The sequence below is a fragment of the Pipra filicauda genome, unplaced genomic scaffold (genome assembly GCF_003945595.2).
Source record: "Pipra filicauda isolate LSUMZ 115617 unplaced genomic scaffold, ASM394559v2 scaffold195_size2193078_pilon, whole genome shotgun sequence".
Lineage (NCBI taxonomy): Eukaryota > Metazoa > Chordata > Aves > Passeriformes > Pipridae > Pipra > Pipra filicauda.
In genome coordinates, this window is record NW_024104304.1 from 644,946 (window position 1) to 666,258 (window position 21,313).

General features: G+C 38.1%; 1 protein-coding gene across 15 annotated transcripts in view; it reads right to left on the bottom strand.

Moving 5' to 3' along the window:
* The window catches only part of DST (dystonin), a 306,949-nt gene that overhangs the window by 53,689 nt on the left and 231,947 nt on the right, over window positions 1–21,313 (bottom strand). For 14 of the 15 annotated variants that reach the window (XM_039380429.1, XM_039380420.1, XM_039380416.1 and 11 more), the window contains 10 exons: window positions 13,530–13,691; window positions 12,320–12,490; window positions 10,823–10,989; window positions 8,496–8,655; window positions 7,906–8,232; window positions 7,653–7,737; window positions 6,289–6,530; window positions 5,081–5,287; window positions 1,303–1,422; window positions 1,020–1,127 (listed from right to left, as the gene is read on the bottom strand). In XM_039380429.1, the coding sequence (XP_039236363.1) occupies window positions 1,020–1,127; window positions 1,303–1,422; window positions 5,081–5,287; window positions 6,289–6,530; window positions 7,653–7,737; window positions 7,906–8,232; window positions 8,496–8,655; window positions 10,823–10,989; window positions 12,320–12,490; window positions 13,530–13,691 (1,749 nt within the window). The remainder of the gene's footprint in view (window positions 1–1,019; window positions 1,128–1,302; window positions 1,423–5,080; window positions 5,288–6,288; window positions 6,531–7,652; window positions 7,738–7,905; window positions 8,233–8,495; window positions 8,656–10,822; window positions 10,990–12,319; window positions 12,491–13,529; window positions 13,692–21,313) is intronic. The other variant, XM_039380428.1, reaches the window with a different exon arrangement.

Consider the following 21,313-nt stretch of genomic DNA (forward strand, 5'->3'; position numbering starts at 1 on the left):
ATGCGTATAAATCCTTGCCTTGATAAAACTAGACATATAAGCAAGCCTTTGAATTTTTTTTTGGCTGAACAAGCTATTCTTTCCTTTGTTATGTCTTGCACATAAATTAAATAAAGAGATGCTATCCAGAGGATAAAATCTAGTCTAATACACAGATATACAGTATTTTTGACAAATAAAACTATTTAATAGAGACTCCCACAAAACTGCTCTCCCTTATGACTACAGTTTCATAGATAGAACTTCTCATCTATTTTAAATTCACTTAGGAGCAAATCAAATTTATTCAGAGTTCTTGCAGCAGAGAACAATTACTGAAGCATTGCTGTTCAAGGAGGGCGGTCTTCGGAAGGACTAAATTTACACAACATATCCAGCCTCACCGTAATTTAGCAAAAAAATCCCAACCACACAACTAATCCTTCTTAAAGCCAACAGCCAACACAAAAAAATCCATCTGTACATGTTTGCAGCCCCAACATTAGGCTCTGTGTGTGTGTGTAATAAACAAAGGCATAAGAATGCCTTTCATGGGCTGTGACAGTCAACAGGATAGAATAATCTTGGCAAGCGAGGCCTATACGGAAATCAGCAGAAATGAAAGTAAAAATTCACACTGAGGTGCACAGCCATTGAATTCGGCACAGAAATGCACACACCCAGAGCGTCACTGACCTAAAAGAATTCAGAAGATAAACAGCCAGATTCCACACACCGTCCCAGATGACTAATACCTCTTCACTCAATCATCTATAGGCTAAAATACTATTTACCACAGATGTCTAAGATGATAAATGGGGCTACAAATTAGTGTCAGTACACAGTGTTTGCTCTTTGAACACCCTGAAGGAAGGAGAGGGATACACAGCACCATCTTCTCTAGTACTACAATCCTCTGACTAGAAGTGATTGTAATTAATGCTTTCTCATTAGTATTTCAAACAAGACACTACAGGAATACTTCCACTTGTATATTGTCTGCATATCTACCACTGTAGCTGCAATTTAAGGAATTTTACCTTCATCATCTGTTTCTCTTCTTCAGTGCATGTTTTCATAATCTTATCCCCAGATTTAACAAGTTCATCTATGGTATCTTTGTGCCTTAGAATCTCCATGGTAAAAGCCTTGAAACACAAGAAAAAATGGTTAGAATAAAAAAAAAAGTATATGGAGCAAAAACTGGGTTTTGAAGTTCATTAATTATGATGGACTGAAAATTAAATCATGCCAGTACATTTTCTAGATGGAGAGTGTGCCGGCCAATAATTAACATGACAGTTGGAAACGCATTTCTTTTACCTTTTGAACTTGCAGCTGAGCTGTGGTCTGGTCTTGCTCAAGTCTAATATCACCCAGAGACATCAGTTTCTTTTCTGTTTCTGCAATCCAGGCAAATTCAGCATCAGCTGCTTGATCAAACTAAATGAGGGAGACATGAATTAGTTCAGCAGTTCCACAGACATGAAATTAGAATAACTGTTTCAAAAATTTTAAAGACTAGAGAGTATACTTTTGAATTGTTAGAAAGATAGTGGCTCACTTTACATTTGAGGTTTTTATATAATGAAATACAAAGCCCAAAATGGTTCTAAGGGATTGTAATACAAGCATCTTAATTCATTAGAATGACAAAGCAACAGAAGCAAATACTTTTTTCCAAAGCCTACAGCTCTCCAGCAGTCATAAGAAAATAAAAAAGGGTTATAATCTCAGAATTTTAACTAGACTGTTTATTTTCATTTTATTCTACTTTCACATGTCTTTTCCATCTCTCTGTTTATTATTATTGCTAGTGTTGCAATTATCCTGAGACACAGATATTTGATGTTACCCAATTAATCTGAAGAGCTGCTTTGGTATTAAATGATCAAGGCAAAACAATCCCAGTTCAACTAAGTCAGGGCAAAAAACTCACTGAATTCAGAGAAGGCAGGACTTCATCCAAAAGTAGACCTCAGATTAAATGCAAAAATTTTTTGTGAGCATTTAGGTGCATCCTTTCCTAAATGATTAATTTCTGACTACAATTACTCAACAATTCAGAAATTACGTCAAAGCACTAACGTAATCAGAGGACTTAAAGGACCTGTTTCTTACTAATTGGTAAAGAAGAGCATGAAGAAGAGTGTGTGGGGATCTAAGTCTTCTGAAATCTAAGACCACATTAAAAACAAAAAAAAAATCACGCATTCTCTCTTCAGATCAAGTTTATAGGCATGCATCTTAGCATACATATGTTGCAGCTCAACCAGGGTAGCTTTGAGCCTAAGCCATAGAGAAATATTACATGGATGTATCAGATGCGCAATGTAGAAACTACTAAGAATTTATTTTTTGAATTAGTTAAAACTCTGACCCCCACTGAAATTAGCCGACATTAATATGGCCCTGAGTTATTGTAAAAGTCTATCAGGACATTTTAGGTCAGAAGCTGCTACTTGTGTTTATTGATACTGACACTTTCCTCAGAAGTCTCTTTCTGAACACTCTCAGTTGCACTTGTCTTGAAATATGCTGGTCTTGTGGCTGTAGACTATGACAGCCTTACTCCTTAACATAGCTGGAGTTCACTTTAGTCACTAAATCAGACTTGTCTTAATAGTCAAACATGAGTTCCACAAAAACAAAAGAAGCGGTTCTGAGATTTCATTCTTTATGAGTCAATCTTTTTCAGCCTTTATAATCCATTTGTTACATGAAAGAGCACAACATTCTTTTTCACTATACGTCATTTGTCATTTAAAGTAAGAGAAAGTAAGTTTTGTCCTAAATATTGTGACTTCCTAATACAGGTATGTTCTGAAACAATCGGTAATATAAACATCAGCATGAAGCACATGTACCACTGGTAGTTAAAGCCTGGTTTTAGAAACTAGAGTACATAACCAAGCTCTTCAGAAGCCCATCTATTTATGACATAAATGTGGAAGGTAATTTCAATTGTGTTAGATGTACAAACTAATTGCAGTGTGACTACCTGGTACACAATATTCACGGGTATGTAAGTAATACTGGAAAATATTTAATGGAAATAACAAAATCAAGGCATGACAGTGAAACTTCTAGGTTAAATAGAACCAAGAAGACATAGAACTCTAAACTCAGTTTTCTAAGGGTAATTTGTAATGCTTAAAAACAACATTAAGGAATAAAAAGCATAAAATTGGTACTCTCTGAACCCAAAATTTAAAATGTTTTCTTCCCCTTATGCATGACAGTTACTTATAAGCCCTTCAGTCACTATGAAATGATTTACTTAATCCCATCCAGTTTAACCAAGCATAGTTCATTGTGGTACTTTTTCTTCCAGTGAGGAATGACTGACTTCTGAATGGGATGATGCTGTGATTTGCTCCATGAATGCTTTCTAAAGCACTCTCTATGGCTGCTTTAGAGTGAAGAACAAGTAAGCCAAAAGTAGAATATGACCTTGTGTTTCTACATAGCACTCCTTCACTAGGGGATCCCAACCAATGCTTTCAGTATTGAGAAATGAAGATTAAACCATGTAGCTAAATTTCTGCCTAAGATAAATCTATCCATCTGTGAGCATTTTGGTCAGGTAGTTAAAACCCAGGATATTGCATTAGTTCTATTAAGCCTTCCAGCTTCCATTCACAACATGAAGCACTATTAACCGTCCATATAGCCTACCACATTTCTAACCTTGGGCCAGTAACATCTAGCACAAAGCCCACACTACTCCTATTAAACCCTCGTGCTCTTACCAGCTTTGCCCTCCACCCAAAACTTCTTAATAGTATAGGCACTTGAACAAGTTGCACAGATCAAGTTTACAAAAACACTAGCTTGTCCAAAAATGCTTTTTATTTTGCATGATCTAAATGGAAAGTAGCTTATCCTTCACAGGAAGCGCACTAAGTCACCTGATACTTATTACAGGATATAGTGTATAGGAGTTTATTGTGGTGATGTGAGTTGGCTGAAGTGGAAGTTAGGGGTATGCAGGATGAGGGTGCAATGCGCCCTTGGAACACTAGCTAGTGGAATAGCAGCTCTGGGCTTTTCATGCCTGAACCTGAAATTGCTGAACTTGTGCTAGAGGATGCTACATACTCATGGAATTCAAAAAATCTGAAGGAGAGCCAAAATATACTCTCCTATCTCACCCTTATCCCTCACTAAATAAAAAAAAAAAAAAAATCACCCTTCATTTTTGAGGATTTGGTTAGTGAGACAAGATAATATTCATAGCAAAGCCCTTAAAAAGAAACAAGAAGTTATTTTTAACCTCAGTTAGAAGAAAATCTGAATTACTGCCAGTGTCTTTTAGTCGGCTTTCGGCAAACATTGAGATTATCACACATGCTTTCTCCATGTCCTGTTGAAACTGTTTATGGGAACTATTAGCAGAAATAGAAATCTCCAGCAACATTTTTACGCCTGAACTGTAGGCAGACACTGGAAAACGATACATTTATAAGCAGGCTTAAATATGAGATTATTTAGTGATGAAATTAGAGCTCAGTTCCCAAAGTGAGAGTCTCTGTGCATGTACAGAAACCTCCACATATTAAATAACTCAGTTTTTGAGTCCCAAGAAAAAAAGCACTGTAGACAGGAATAAAAGTAATTGTTATATAAATCCTCCACTACAGTTTGAATAAGATAATCCAGCTTTTAACTGTGTAAAGTGCAGAGGAGCTAGACAATCAGCTGATGCTAAAAGGTGTGGCAAGCCTAGAGATATCAGTGTTGCATCCAGTAAAGTTGGCTCAGGATCTGGACCATATTTTACTTAACATAACATGATTTACAAAAGATGTGGGCCATTCAGTTCTTAATTAAACAAACTCCCACTTAAGAAGCCACAAGATCGTTAGAGCAATTTTTGCTAAAATACTGATGTTTGCACCAACAAAGAGGCAGAGAACTACAACAGTGTACAGATTGACAGAGTTCTGGTATTCGTATCTTAACAATGGAGTCCCATTTCATTCAAATGGGCCTTTTGCTGCTCAAGCATAACAAGTTTTGGCAACATTATTAAAGGACATCTTTCATTCAGGTACCCATGGCCAGAGACTGTTACAGCCCAAAGAACAGTTTTCAGTACCTGCTGGGATCTCAGGATGGCAGCATCAATCTCATCCACCTTCTGAGAGATCGTGTCACTCACTAATCTGTAACGTTCATTGTCCTCTGTTATCATCTTGTCAAGCCCCTCTCTGGCCCTCCACGGCACCAGTTCCAGGAAGGCACTGCCAACTTCATTCAGAGTGTCCAGTAAGCCTTTGTTGTTCTTTGCTTCTTTTTTCAGCTCCTGAAAAAGGCCATTTAAAACAATTAAACCATTTCAACATGGCAGTTTGCACGTGTTTTCATTCTATCAACTATGAGTCAAGAACTGAAATGTTTTACACACAAACCAAAGGGATAAATTACCATACTTATTTTTGGCTGAGCTGTATTAGCTTTTTGATACTGTAAGTTGTTTGACAGAAAGGTGGGTGATTCTTAATGAGAATTTTCAACAGAATCTATCCTAAATGCATTTGTCCAGTCAGTAAGACTGTATGAAATTCTTTGTAATTTTGTAAGTGTTGTTAGTACTTCATGAAGCAACCAAAGAAAGTAAACTTTGGTTTAGTAAAGATGGTTGCAAACTGCAACTCCATAATGAAGTAAATCACCAGCAAGTGAAACCAGCATGCATTATAGCAAAATATGACGAATTCAAGTGATTTCTTAAATGAACAATGACTGGATCAAATTCCAAGCACATATTTACACAAAGGAATGAGTCTTTACCTGAACAGAACCCTCCCCACTGTGGTTTCATTTCTTATATATATAAAAAGAAATATAATGGATTTTTTTAAGCTTCCCCTCCTCAACATTTTCCTTACTATGCAGCTTATATTACATTTTTTCTTTTTCAACAAATCTAGTTTAACAAAATCAGTAATATATTTAAAATGCTGAGTTTTTTATACTTTACAGAATTTTATCCATGCCACAGCTAAAGAACCAAAATAACTCATAAGCTGTCAAACAAAGTTTTCCCAGTATTAGGCAGCTCCTTGAAAAAAACAGAAATGTTGTGCTTCTCTTGTGCTAAAAGTAAACCTCAGCCCAATTTCATTAGTGATTACAAAAGATGACTCTGGAAAGGGAGTATGATTGTTAACTACTGCAGCGTTTAGTCAAATGATCTGATACCAGAATCAGTTATTCAAAAAACAACTTTATGTCTAACATAAGTTAACACATAACCTTTCTGAACCACAGAGCAATAAATATTACACAGATTCTAAAACCTACTTTTTGTCTTTCTTGTACTTGGCTTAATTCTTCACCCTTGGGTATTTGAGTTTCATAGGAGAGTAACTCCACCTCTACTTCATCAAGCCATTTGCTGAGTTGCTCATGAGTTGAGTGCAGTTGACCTGCAAGCTGCAGAGCCTGCTCCAAAGTCTTGGATACATCAGAACTCAATTTCATAATGTCTTTGTACCTTGCTTTAATGCCTTCCAGTTTATCTTGAACTATGACCACTTCATCACCTAAAATATGAGAGGGATGTTATTTCCCATGATCACAAATATTAAAAAGAAAACAAAAAAGAAAACAAAAAAGAAAACAAAAAAGAAAACAAAAAAAGGTACCAAACCCCAAACCCCTCAGTATTTAACTTATAAAATAACCCAAACAACACAAGGTCGATCCTCAACTCTTTTAAATTACCCTACCATCACTAAAGTCCACAGAGCTACAAAGTTTACTTCAGTTCAGGATTTGTCCTTCTGTCTTTTTTCTGCTTTACTAAACTATTAGAAAGTAAGGAGTTAGATCCAATATTTAAAACAAATGCTCGTTAAAAAAATTCCCCCTTAAATTCACAATACTTCTTATAAAAGACAAAAAACCTTTTAAAAGGGGTATTGAAAATGCGAAGAACAAAAATAAAACAACTAGACTTTCAATTTCAGTAATATTTGACATCACCATACACCCTCCTTACTGTGCATTTGAAGCACAGATCAAAAGGCTAAAAGCAAAAACAATGTATTGAAATTTATTAGCCTATGTTCAGATGTCATTATAGAATATGCATAATGTCTAAGTTTGGACATATATATACAAACATATGTATATCTCAAAGAGTTCAAGAACTTCAGAAGTACAGGAAAATCTGGACAGATGTTGATCTACAAACTGACACGTATAGAACTGGAATGCAACTTTTCCCACAGTGTTAGCTCCAGTGGACAAAGCTTCCCTCTTGCACTAAAAGGTAGTTTAGTATCTTGTTCATCTGTGAATGCCTGCAGGGAATTGGCTGCATCCACTGCCAAACAGCCTTCCATTATGAGTAATGCCCATAGCCTGCTATTAGGAATGGAATGCAGGTTCACTAGAATAATTTTCCACTAAAAATAAAAAAGGATTCAATGACAAAATTCTCTACAGGCAAAAAAGGACTTTTGCTCACGTACATTAGTGAACAATTGGCCCCAAAACATGCCCTAGCTTGACCTCAAACCTTTATTAAAATAAACAACTATAATTGCTTTAACCAGCAAATATGAACAATATTTACAAGTTTCACTTTAATTTTCTCTTAAGGACCTGCAAGTACAAGGGAAAAAAAGTATGACAAATCATAGTTTTATGTAAGTTCTCACCTGTTGTTTGCTTGAGAAGTTCTAAGCCGTTTTGTATAGCCAAATCAACATTTTGTTTTCTAAGAAGAATCTCTTCCTGAAGATCCTATGACAAAAGGCCATTTGTGTTAGCACAGACATAACAAAATATTCTTTTTTGGAATAAGGATATTGACATTTTAAATCAAATACATTAATGAAAATAAATGAAGTATGAGAATATAAATAAAATTTTAAAAATAATTAAATAATAAATGAACAGAAATCAAAATACCAGTAGTTCAGTGTGCTGTTTCTCAAGCAATTCTGTGCTGCAGTCTTGGACTGACAATCTGTTCAGTTTATCATGGATTTCATTCAGCCAGTTCATCAATTCAACTTCATCCTCCCCAAAAATCTGAGCATTGCTGTAAGCTTGCTGGAGAAGTTCAGACCTGCTGTTGCTCTTCTCTTGAATTTCAATGAATCGAGCCTGAGAAGAATCTAGCTTTTCCTGCACCATATCTTTATCTTCCCTGGAGCTCATAGTCTTTAGAGACTGACCAGCACTAATGGCCTGATGCAAACTCTTATTGTGAGCTAGGACATCATCTTCTAGGGCCTATATTTTATTTTAAATAATGAAAAGTAATGGAAAACAAAATGAGAAAAACATAAAAGAAATGTGAGTGGAACTCAATAAAAACTGAATGAAAAAGGACATATTGCCAACATAAATATGTAAAACTAAAACTACGGGAAAAAAAACAAACCAAACAAAATCCAGTATGGTAAAACACCGGTATTCTGCAACAGTTTTGACAGTTGTGCTTTACAGAAGCATTGAAAAGAATGACAAAAGCAACTGAGTGGTTTGTATCTTACTTTATGCTGAGCAATTTGCTGCTGCAGTTTGGAGGCCTGTGTTCCAATGGGTTCTGCATTTGCAAGCCTCTTCTCTGTGGTGCTCAGCCACTCCACCAGTGGTTCCAGAGCTTCGTGGAACTGCTGCGCTACCACCGAGATGCCTTCCAACTGACGGTTCCTATCAACAAGCCAAGGGAATGGTTATTTTCTGTGATGAAGTAAGTTTGAAACAGTTAAAAAAAAAAAAAGTCCCTTGAATCCTTTGCAAAAAAACAGAAATAATTCAGTCTCATTGTAGGAACCAGTCATCAAATGAAACAGAAATATATCCGTGATACTCAATGAAAAGCAAGGTAAAGTAAAAATCAAATAAAATTTAAAAAAAAACCCCAAACGCCTCAGAAGGCATTTGAAACTCTTTTAGCCAATATACCAGTTTTGCTAATAAAAATAATATAACTTTATTAATACAGTTTTTGCTACAAATAATCTAGCACTCCATTCAGCAAAACATTGTTTAATACTCAATTAGGATAGTTCTCAAGTTTCTAGCTGTCTTAAAGCATAAAGTTACACTCTCTTGACTATTATGCATGTCTTAAAGTTAGGCAAAGCCTTTACTGAACCAGAACATACTGTCATGCTTCCTCAGCATTGTAAAATATCTTTAAACATTTGTTCAATGATGTGAACAGAACTATTTGGCTCTACTTTTGCATCTCTTGTTCTGGATAAAAGCTCTCAATGAAGTTAGTGAAACAACATTAATAAAGCACAGAGACTTGACCTCCAAAATAGAAAAGCAGTATCTAAAACACTTCTGGTTCATATTACTACATTTCAGAGGAGACTCTTGATTAGAGAAAAGTCTTCTCTACAATCAGTGTTGAACAAATGTCATTCAAGCAGATTTATAGGAGAGATTTGTCCTACATGAAAAAATCACAATATTGTCTTTCAAATGAGGATCTTATTCCAGAAAAAAAGCTGTGTTTATATGTGCTTTCCAAGGCTTATAAACAAGGTAGACTTGAGAGACTTAGCCATGAACACTCCGTGAAGTATTCTATGTAGTCTTCAAAATCATCCTCAAATTCCCTCTTCATTTCCAGAGACCAGCCAAAGAAAAATGGAGACAAGCTAATAGACGGCTTCGAAAAAGTTGCAATTTCATTTGTAATTAAATATCACCAGACTGGGAGAATAATATTAAATTAAACATGACATTAACAATTACCCCAGCTAATGAGTCATACTCCTTCAATAAAAAAAAAAAAGAAAGAAAAAAGGAAATAATGGTCTATTAGTGGTTGACTAATTAAATAATCATATTATTAGTACGAGGTAACAAAACAGGTTCAACTAAAGAGAATGAATAGGAGACAGAAACAAGTTCAGTGCTTCTCTAAGCGCCAACACAACCATTTGTTCTTCACTGTAAAGCTTCACTGTTCACTTTAATTCATTTTTTTCAACTTTCCAAATCCTTTCTTATTCTCAATTATATGTCTTTTTCAGGCTACTTCTTATGCACACTCTTCTTCTCTCCACTCTGAACAAGGCTGTCCTTATCAAATCCCCACCCAGAAAACATGTTTAGTAAGCTTTTTAACACAGACTTCTTCAAAGACACTTTACAGTTCATAATTTTACAGGTACTTTATATATTGACAACTCATAAATGAAAGTCTTTGTATGCACAGATACTACGTGTATCGTTTTTGTTTTCTTTTTTTAATAGGAACTTGAATTGGTCTACAATGTCTTTTAAGACACAGTGTATTCTGTGTTGCTAGAATATATCTGTATACTTTAATGGTCCTTTTTCTTCTTGAAAACTAAGGGAACCCCAGCACCTTGCATATATCAGCAACTGACAGTATGAGGATCTGTAAGTTGCAGAAACTAATCACGAGGTGACATTAAACAGAAAAAAGGAAGAATTGAGTGTCCCCTCTTTGTAGCAGCAAGTCAGGATTCTAAAGTTCCAAGAGTATAAAATTATTATTTGTTAAGTGTAAAATTTGCACTTAATTCTACTGCAGAACAGGTTACTGCATCAAGAAACTTGCATTCTAATTAACTGACAGAGATAAAATGTCCAGAAGATATATATCCAATTAATTCTAGCAGATTGTTGCATCTTAGGCTAAAACTTTTTTACAGACTTTTGGTCTGTTCAAGTCACTTCTCTCCCCTTTTCCCTCATTATATCAACATCAAGACACTACAATGTAATGCAATAACGAGAATGATACTACTTCACACTATAGAGTTCCACATGCTGCTCCTAAACATCTATGCTATTTCTACATTTTTCTTATCCATAAAAGAACTTCAAATACCTTGTTTCGGCTTTACTGAGCAATGCATCCCACCGACTATCCAGGAAACTCAACTGTTTCAAGATTTTCACTCTATCAGCAGGCTCTGCTGACTCTGCAATTTTCTCCCCTTCACGCTTGATTGCCTCAACAGTAGGCTTGCGGTCATCCAGCAACCTCTGGAGAAGCTGCAGAGAAAGCAATCAAGCACCAGGGTATTAAGAAACATTGCAATAACGCAAATGTAAAAACAGTAGACTTCCTGAAAATCTGTTAAAGACAAAAACAAACAAACAAACAAACAAACAAAAACAAAAAACCCAAACAAAACAAACAAAAAAACCAAAACCACAATGCCTATACTGTGATAAAAGCATGAACAATGGTAATCAAAGAGACACACACACGCCACACACATCAACCTCTTCCCCTCCCCAACACAGGCTCATTTTAGTTTCTCAATTGTTTTCCTAAGAACAGCAGTTTCACAAAGCCCAATCAATATCCCTGATTTCTCTGGGCTAAATATGTGCGGTAGCCCAAAAAAGGAATATACAGAGGAAAGAGTTCTACTTAATACCATTGAGCAAAACAAGCTATTTAGAGTATCTGTTACATTTTATAGGAACATTCATGAAAAAGCTGCATGTCCTTCTAGATTTGGCATCACAAAGGTAATTCTGACACATAGAGAGAGAGGAAAATAGATATAAAAACTACTGTATAATCAACTCATCACTTGTTTGAGGTACAATTGAGTTCACTGATCTAGTATGGTAAATCAACTCCTTCGTGAAGAATAACACAGACTGCTGCCTACAATTCTCCCTTTCTCCATTCTGTACTTGTCTTTGGTAACACTAACATTTTGCATCTGCAGATATCCCAATATGACAACCTGTACTGACCATAACTTTATATTAAATCTGTGGGTGGTAGTGGACCACACAGTCCAACTGCGTGAACTGTATGTTTTATCAGCTACATTAGCATTCTTTTTTCTATAACCATTATTAAAAGTTGCCAAAGTTGATGACAACGATAGTACTTATACATTAGCAGAGGCCATTTCCCAACCGTGTTTCAACTAACTACCAACAACGATCACATCAGGATCAAGAGCCAAGTATTTAAGTCTGTAATCTGCAACATCATCTTGGAAGTATTACAATGAAAATTTACTAGTTTTTATTTCCTACTTTTCAAATGGACAAATGCTGGATTTTACGCTTGCTCTTTTTCCAATGGACCTTTAACAATCCTTTCCAGATAATGCTAATAATTCTAACCAGACCTCAGATTGCACAGCATTACTCTTTATCTTATGTCCCAGAAGATAAGCACTTCTCCCAGCACTGGACAAAGTCTTCAATTTTGAACAGATGGTTCCTTTAAAAACCTCAGCACACTCCAGTGTATTATAATACGCTTGAACAAATATTATGCTTTGTCAAATACTGGGAATTTATTCTCATTGATCCAGTGGAAGGAGAGATATTCTGAAACCATTTCACTTACTTTCTGTTCTTGTATTTGGGCCTTCACAACTTTGAATTCAGCAGATGGTGGTTTCTGATTAGCCACAAGATCTTCTGTATCAATGAGCCAGCTAAGCAGAGATTCAAGGGCATCCTGAAATCTCCCACAGTGGAGGAGGGCTTCCTGCAATTGTGCAGCACGCTGGGCAACCTAAAAAAAATTGGAGGATCTCACCTATTCTTTTTATTGCTATGAAATAATTAGCCAAAATCTGTAGAACATCTGTCAGTATCACTAACAAATACTCTCATTTCTGTAACTGTTCATAACACTATGTCACAATTTAGCATTAATCTCCTGGGTCTGCAGACATCCAATGAAAAGAAGAGGTTATCTCCAAGTAAATCAGCCTGCTCTAGTAATTCCTTACAAGATAGTCCTGTTTTATACAGCTACAGTATTATGAAGTATACTGACAGGATGTTTGTGTTTCAGATGGTCCCTATTTTCCTTATAGAAAGAGCAAGCCAGGAATCCAAAGTAGCAACTCTTAATAAGGAATAATAATGCCATCAGTGGGAAGAAAAAAAAAGGAAAAGAGAAGGCAAATAGGTGAACCACAGGTATCTGTGGTTCTGCTGCATCACTCCTTCAGGAAGAGAGAGCAGAGCAAGATGAGCACCATTTCTACTTCCCACTGTTCTCATTTTCCAACAACAGCTACTGCTGGAAGAAAACTCCTGAAAAGCACAGAAAAACATCTACAGCCAGTTTTCCAAAGCAGTGGTACCTTCTGATGTCTCAAGCAATAAAATCCTTAGGGTGCTATAAACAAGCCACCAGTCACACAACGCTGGGCTGTATCGCTGCTCTGTGCATTGTGCAGGTACAACAGTGTACCTGAGCATACAAAACAGAGTCAAAAAACATGAACAAAGACTGAAAGCTGGACTAGATGATCTCCAGGGGTCTCTTCCAACCTCAACCATTCTGTGATTCTGTGAGTCTTTCCTGAATAAAAATCCAGGACAGACCTATAGAAAGTTTGACAAAACCTTATAAATGACAGCAATACCTCTGGCTACTAGTGATACCTTATCCTTAGACTTATGAACATAGTGATTGTGGAAAGTAAATATAATTCATATCCTTCATGAATATTTAATTTCCTGTATTTTAAAAGATGTCAGCAAGCAAAGAATCAAATGGCAGAACACAACACAAGCAGAATAGTATACAAAATAATAACCTTCTTATTAAGTGTCTTCCACCGGGTGTTGACATCTTCAAGGTCATGTTCAAGGTTTTCTGTGTTGGTACTTTTAGCAGCACTCTGAATAAGGCCTTGGCCTAACCAATTTACCTCCTGTTGTTTTACTTGCAAGGGTTCAATTTCTTCTTTCTGGAATACCTGCAGTTGAAATCCAAGACAGAGAAGAAACATGATATCTTCTGACATAAAATGCACCTAGTGTTTACATGACAGTATGCAACAAAAAAAATCTTAAAATCGTTGTCTAGAAGAAAGGAAGCCATTCCTCATGAGGACCTTCCTAAAAATATTAATAAATCTAAACAGAATAGACTTAATCTAAACAGAGCGAATGAAATACACCAAAGAGGGGAAAATGGCATACACTTCCATGAGTAATTTTAGATAGAAGGGAAAGGGACAGAGAAAAAGAGGGGCAGTGGAAGTTTTGGGGGGTAAAAAAATGGCACAGACCAAGAGAGACAATTGGGCATTTTTTCCAAATTAAGACAGAAGTCAAAGTTTAACTCAAAGAACCAGTGAAGAAAGAGATATTTTAAGGTCGGGTTTAGGAGATTATAATGGTAACAAGGGAGGAGGAGGCACTACAGATGCCGTTGAACCAGTATCCCAGCAGACACCCCAGGAAAATGGGCTTTCATTCAAAGGATACTCTTGCAAATTGCCAGGGCTTTGACCATGCCCAACAGCAGTTTGAGCAGTTTTCTGTTTGCTTTATTTTACTCTTGCAGGTATTTAAGCTTTTTTAGAGCCAGATTATTATAATTAGCAAAAGCAGTGTAAATCTCCATTTGTATTCACCAGCATTAAGCTGCACTGACACAAGCGTCAATGAGATCAGAAAATGGCCTGAAGCCCCTGAATTAATTACACAGGCCACTGAAAAATAACCAATGAATAAACAATGCTAAAGAATGCTCAACTTTTGACCCTAAATCCTTCAATTTCTATAGCAGCATTCATTAACAGTTTTAGTGTACATTTAGTGCATTCAAAGCAACCTTTCTTAGCATCCTGAAAAGCAGGGATCACTCTGAAAGTACCAGCAACTCTCCTCTTTTGCACCAAACACAGTGCGGCAAGTGACTGCTTTTAAAGCTGCAGACCTCAGGTGGCTGAGCACACTTCCACCAGCTTGACAAGTCAATCTAGAGGCTACAGCAAATACCCTAAACATGAGGGGTAAAACAATTAAGAACCCCTAACAGTTTTGTCCTAAAAAAAGAAAAAAAAAACAAAACACCCCCTCCCCCAAACAAACAAACCCCAACAAAACAACAACCATCCCCATCCCCCCAAAAACTCTTAAGACTGTGGTTACATGAAAATTGAGAGTATGGAATGAGTTGGCTGCTCCTAGAAAAAGGAAAACGATTGTGTTTTTCTTGACTGTAGGGTAGGGAGGAGGCAGAATAATATTTCCATACAGAATAAATAACAAATTCTTCTTTTATGTGCCATAAAGCCTCATCTTTTGAGAGAAACATCCTACCACAGAGAGGACTGATCTCCATAATCTGCCCTTTAAAAACGCACACATTCTTTGTGGAGAGAAGCTTAAAATAAATTACAATTATTGCTGAGGCCAAAGTTTACCAGAACAATTTAGCAACAAAGCTTGAAGTATCTCAGATTTCAACCAGAGTGGGGAGAAAAAGATTACAGACCCGACAAACACCCTTTCCTTATTACAAAGTTTCACTTACTCTCTTACCTCATCCACCACTCACAAAGCACTGCAAGATTCAGTGCTTGTAAAATACTACCGTAGAGTCAGATTTGCTTTCTGGCATGCAAATGCAAAAGGCAGCTCTCAGAAGAGGCGGTGAACCTTTAATCTGACTGCTTTGGAAACCACAACTATCTGATACTGTTGCTTGTACCTTGATGAGTAAGGCTGTTCAAGCTGAACACACGGGCTGTAGCTGCCCTTGAATGGCATTGCCTGTAGCCACGCTCTGTACAGACACCGAGCATGGAGGAGGCACTCCAGTCAGGAGTAACAAGCACCAGCTGGACAATAAATAACCCTGCTCAGAACAACTGGAGTAAGCACCCCTCTCAGAATTTGCCCCCAGTTCATTTTCCATACTGACCATTCCACCTGTTTTGGACACTCCATGTGTGCTATGCAAATGACACTGATTACTGCATCTGCTTAATTAATAACAATAATAATAATAAAGTTACAGTTTGGCAACAACAACAAAACAAAGTTTTAAACAAATATCTGTAAGGTTATATTACAACTATTTCACAAATCTGTGGATTTTTTTTTTATTACCTTATTGGACAAGAGGCCATTGCAGACTCTATCCAAGGTATCTTGAATGCCAGTAGTCCAGGTATTGCCATTTCCCCCTGGAAAAGCTTTTGGGCAGTTTACAGTACTATCTAATTCAAGCTGTTGTACAGAAAATGCCATTTCATTTGATCCTGTATGTGCTACACTGAATTCCTCCGTTTCAGATAAAATTTCATATTTTGCAAAATCCAAGTCACTAGTATTTACAGCAGCATTCATATAATAAACATCTACATGAGGAGGTGCATCATCCACACAATCCTCCTCTACCGTTGTGACTTGCATTTTAGTTTTTTCATTAACTTCATATGCATTTTCCATTTCATTTTTGCCAAGGCTAATACCTCTTCCATCACTTCGAAGAGGATCTTCATGTGACAGAGGTTTCTCTTTGAAACCTTGTAAGTGAGAGTATTTCCCCCCCATCTCTTCCTGATCACTCTCACATGTCTGTGCATTGCTTTGTTTTACTTTTCCAGAGGGTAAAACGTCATGCAAAGCCAATCTGCAGCTTTCTTTGACAGCGACATTCGTGCTTGCATGCAGTGGGGTTTGCTGCTCTCTGCAAATTGCTGGGATATGTGGTTTGAACTGACCTACTGCATGGATATCTTCTGCAGAAGATAGACTCCGTATTTGAGTTTGATCCCCTGCTAAGAGTGTATCTTGTTTATCTTCTCTTTCTGTTGGAGGGCTGCATAAACCAGAATCATCCTCTTCCGAGGTAAGAGAATTTGTACCCCATTTGCATTTGCCCAGTCTAGCTGCCTCTGACATATCAGCAGTTTCGTTAAAGGAGCTTTCACTTTTATTAGTGTAATCTGAAAAGTTGGGTGGAACAAGCATTCTCCATGATCGTCTGTGCTCCTTCTTTTCTGTGTGAGACTTCACTTTGGGTAATCCAGCTGTCCGAATTATATCACTGTTCAGTTTAAGAGCATCAAAGATCATTTTTTCATCTAACTTGTTAGCTTCACGGCTTCGGAGCTCAAAAACACTGGAAGAAGTAAGGACACCATTGGAGCACAAAGTGCTGATGTCCAGTGTTCTGTGACTGTAGGGTAAAGTCCGGTCTGTGAAATGCCTCGAAGAGAGGCTGCCCTTGGAGCCCGAATCAATCTGTTCATTCAACCGCACAGTGTCATAGATAGACCTCTGGGGAACGTAGCAGTCCTCAATATTTAGATCTTCATCTTCTTCCCCTTTGCCAACACATGGAGGATTCTGGCGTAGACAGTCTGGTCTGCTAAGTGGCTTCCCCATCTCCAAAGTATTCACACAAGTACACCACTATACCTCTCTTTTCATGGATTCAGGAGAAACATTTAAAAAACACTAGCAGTCTGAAGGAATAGTAAACTTGCCCTTAGCATAAGATGCATAGACCCAAAATATACATCATAAGATATGAGGTGGCTGAGGTCATTCATAATCAGTGCATCCGTTTAAATGTGACTTTACCTGGATGTGAGGTTCCACACCCCCCAAAATATAAAGTGCTTCAGTTAGAAAGTAACAGAAATTTTCCAATGTCACAGAAAAACAAATTATAGCAAAAACCAGCAGTAGCCAAATATTCTAAACATTCAGTGGAAGTCTTCATCTATTTTTCCAGGTCAGCATCTGTATCTAAAATCTCCCAAATAAGTCTTCCAAATGAACAGGCATTACAGAAGGCAGTACATTATCTTCTGTAGATGACTGCTTAACTGTAATCCATTTAACTGGTTTGCAGGGTCCCATCTCCTTTATAAATAAAACATGGTGCAGCAACTTGTAAAGACAGAATCCACAGTGGCTTGTATAGTCCTGACCAAGGCACGGAGAAAATCTTGGGGTGCGGGGGGTGGAAATAAGTTAAATCCAGAACAGTAAGAATAACAAACCAGTCCTTTACTTTTTTGGCAGTAGCTATAAATAACCTTGATCTGAAAGGCAGCTTATCCTCCTCTTGTACCAGGCTTGTCCGTGGTGCCTCCACAAGTCTCAGAAGAAAACATCACTTTCCAGCAGCCAAGCCGATGCGTCCTTTGAGCAGACCGTCGGAAAATGAATGTTTCAGACCGATTCTCCCATCCTGGAGAGCTCTTTAAGGCAGCTGCAGAGCAGAGCAAGCGCGGCGCGTCCCCCGAAGGCACGGCAGGTTTACATTCGTCAGGTCCCGACTACAAGCTGCAGCTAGCGGGCTGCCCTCGCTCCCTCCTCCTCATTTCTGAAGCGCAGCTGCGAAGAAGCAGGCGAGGGAGGGAAACCCCCGGCGCGTCCCGCCCGGCGCGGCCGCCCAGCGCCCCGGCTCGTCCCGCTCCGCGCCGCCGGGAACGCCCCGCGCTGCTCCCCCGGCAACATCTGCTACCGGCCCGCCCGCTCCCGGAGCGCCGCTCGGGGGGCTCCCCCCGGGACTCCCCTCCCTCCGTCCCTCCCCGCCGCCTCCTTATCTCCTCAGCCGCCCGCCCTCGCCTCTCGCTCGGCGCCGCGCAGGGGGCAGGCAGGGGCAGGCGGAGGGAGCCTCGCCGCCCGCCCGGCGCTGACATCACTCCCGCCCCAGCCCGCTCCTGAGCGCTGGGGGAGCGGCCGGCACGGCTGCTTTCCCGGGAGAAACTCTGGGGAGGAAGCATCGCTTTGAGTGCCGCCCGCACCCCATCACCCCGCCCGATAAAGCCGTCATTTCAGTGGACGCCTCCAGACCAAAGTTACACTGAACTTTACCTGCGTATTATTAAAAATAATAATAATAATAATAAAAAAAACCAGAGTCGTCCCGTGTTTAGATTAGGTGTTGGAATAGTTGCACATTGCTCCATCTGACATGCAAAGTGAGACGCTCAGTCCAGTTTTGACTCTCTTCAGTCTGGTTCCTGACTCTAAGGCAACAGCTTAGGGTGGCATCGGCTGAGAGGGGAGCCACCACCTGAACAACCCAGCTCCCACCAAAAGAAACATTAAAGTATTGGAAAAAAAAAACTATATCGGCAAGACTTTTTTTTTCTTTTTTTTTTTTTTTTAACGGGATTTATTGCAGCCCAAAACCAACCTATCAGGACAAAGATTCAAGTTTTAAATACAGTTCAACACTTTGCACCTACACTTCTAGCTCATAGTCATGGAGCTGAAGGGTTGGGAGACTCACAGGTAACTTACCAACAGTACAGAAGGAGCTGCCATGATCCAGCAGCTCTGCTCCAGTAGAAACCATACCCCTAATGACCTGAGCTGCTTGTGTGACTGCAGCTATCAGTTACAGGGACAATTCAGACCTCAGTTTAAGGACAGCATATGGCACTTAGTGCTAAAACAGCCCAGTGCATTCACTACAATCAGCTGGAGCTTTCCGCATTAAGCAGCAAGCAGAATACACTGTATGCAAGAAATACAAACACACCACACCTCATGTTTATTGATTTGCTTGATAAACAGTCAGCTACATATCAAAACACTAACGTCATGCAAGACAAATTCTCTCTTCCTCCTCTCTGGTGAGCAGCCATATAACATTGAAATTATGCCAAACAGATACTCACTTCTGGATTCTCTACCTGAGAAGATACTATAATGGCAAAGATGAGAAAAGCATTTAGAGGTCCTGTCATCATGGCTATTCTCAACCAAAACACCCACAAACAGATCCTTACTGAATTCAGAAAGTGCTGCATCATTTTGTAGGGGAAGTATATAACTGAAATTAGTTTGTATTTGTTCAACAGCAAATTTTATTAACAGATAAAAAAATACCATTTTTCACTGTTTATACTGAAAAATTTCATATGACAGATCAGTCACTGTCAAAGCCAATACTTCAAAAAAAATTTAAATAGTTGCTTATAATTACCTTTGCTTTTCAACAAAGACCCTAACTGCAGTAGTTAGGAAGGTTTCAGTATCTTATTCCAGCACTTGTAAACCAGTGCATGGATTATGCAACATTTAGCTCAATAAGAAACCTCTGATTATTCTTTCAATATTATTTGCCTTCAAAACGAAAATCAGAAGACAGACACGCAAAACTAAGAAAAGACATACAGATGTGGCATTTAGGGACATGGTTTAGTGGTGGACTTGGCAGTGCTGAGTTAATGGTTGGGCTTGATGTTCTTAAAGGTCTTTTCCAACCTAAATGATTCTGTGATTCTATAACATAAGCCAATTAAAATCTTAGTTCAAGCTCATTGGCAGGAATACTCAGGCTAGCTAAAAATTCCCACAAAGCCCAATTAGACAGCAACCTCTAATTACTATATCTACTTTTGTTCAAAAATAAAAGCAAAAATCAAACGAACTATATACTGATGAAAGCTGTAACAGTGCCATGTTGGTTTTACTAAGAAGAACGCCTTTTAATGGCAGTACAAAGAATTGTGCAAAGGTTTCAAGCAAGATTCAACTTTGGGTTCTTTCTCTATTTCAGAGAGAAACTAGCTGCAAATGCTGCTTCCACTGCAAAAATCTTAGCACTGTGCAGCTACTGAAACCCAGAGTGTTCGGTTCAGTCCATTTGCACAATTCTTTTTTGTTTTGCTTTTGAAGAATGGTGGCAGACTCAGTGTACCTCAACAAACCTAATTTACTGAAATTTCCTTTCAGGACTAATCTACACATTGTGGTACAGACTTTGGGAAAAAAATGTCTTACAAAGCTGAGTGAATTAGCAATTAATTTTGTGTGGTTTATATTGAGACAAATTCTTCATTTGATTATACTCTTCCTGAAGTGAAGTAAGAGACATGGTTCTACTTTTAAATTAACTACTCAGGAGATTTTCATTTACAGAAAGCAAATTTTGTATCTGCATTGTAAATAAACATTGTTTAACACTGACAGTAACAACTTTCAATTTAACACTCTATACTGACTGGAATAAGTAGATTACAAAGAAGAAATATAAATAAAACAAGTACGCATATATATTTAGATATACATATACAATTCAAGGCCAGTTGTGGGTTTTTTTTAATATGCATTTTAACATCATGTACTCTTTGTACATGAAAATTGGTCAAACCACATAAACCACCTCTGGCCTATTACACGAGATCCTCCCCTGAAGAAAGTGAAGATTTCATGCGAATACACCTATACCAAAGAACAACTCTTTTGCTTTACTCTTGAGGAATAGAAGTTGATTGTAGTTGACCACAGAAGTTAAAGCCATAAGGAGCCAGACTGTGTTTTTGTGGCCACAATCACATTTTCATGTTGTGTATGTTTGCGTACGTGCACAAACATGAGTAAATACACCACAAGTGGAGCAGGATTTGTGGGAGCCAGTCTTCCTACAGTTTGCTGTCTCAGGTAGAAAGGTAAAGAGTATGAACAGGTAGATTACGTACTGTAATTCTGATATGTCCCAGTAGCACTGACATCAAGTATTAGGAAAGTTGATCCTTATCCTCCTGCTATCATTCTCCCTTTACTAATTACATCCTCACCTAATAAAATTTCCCATTCTGATCTCCCTATT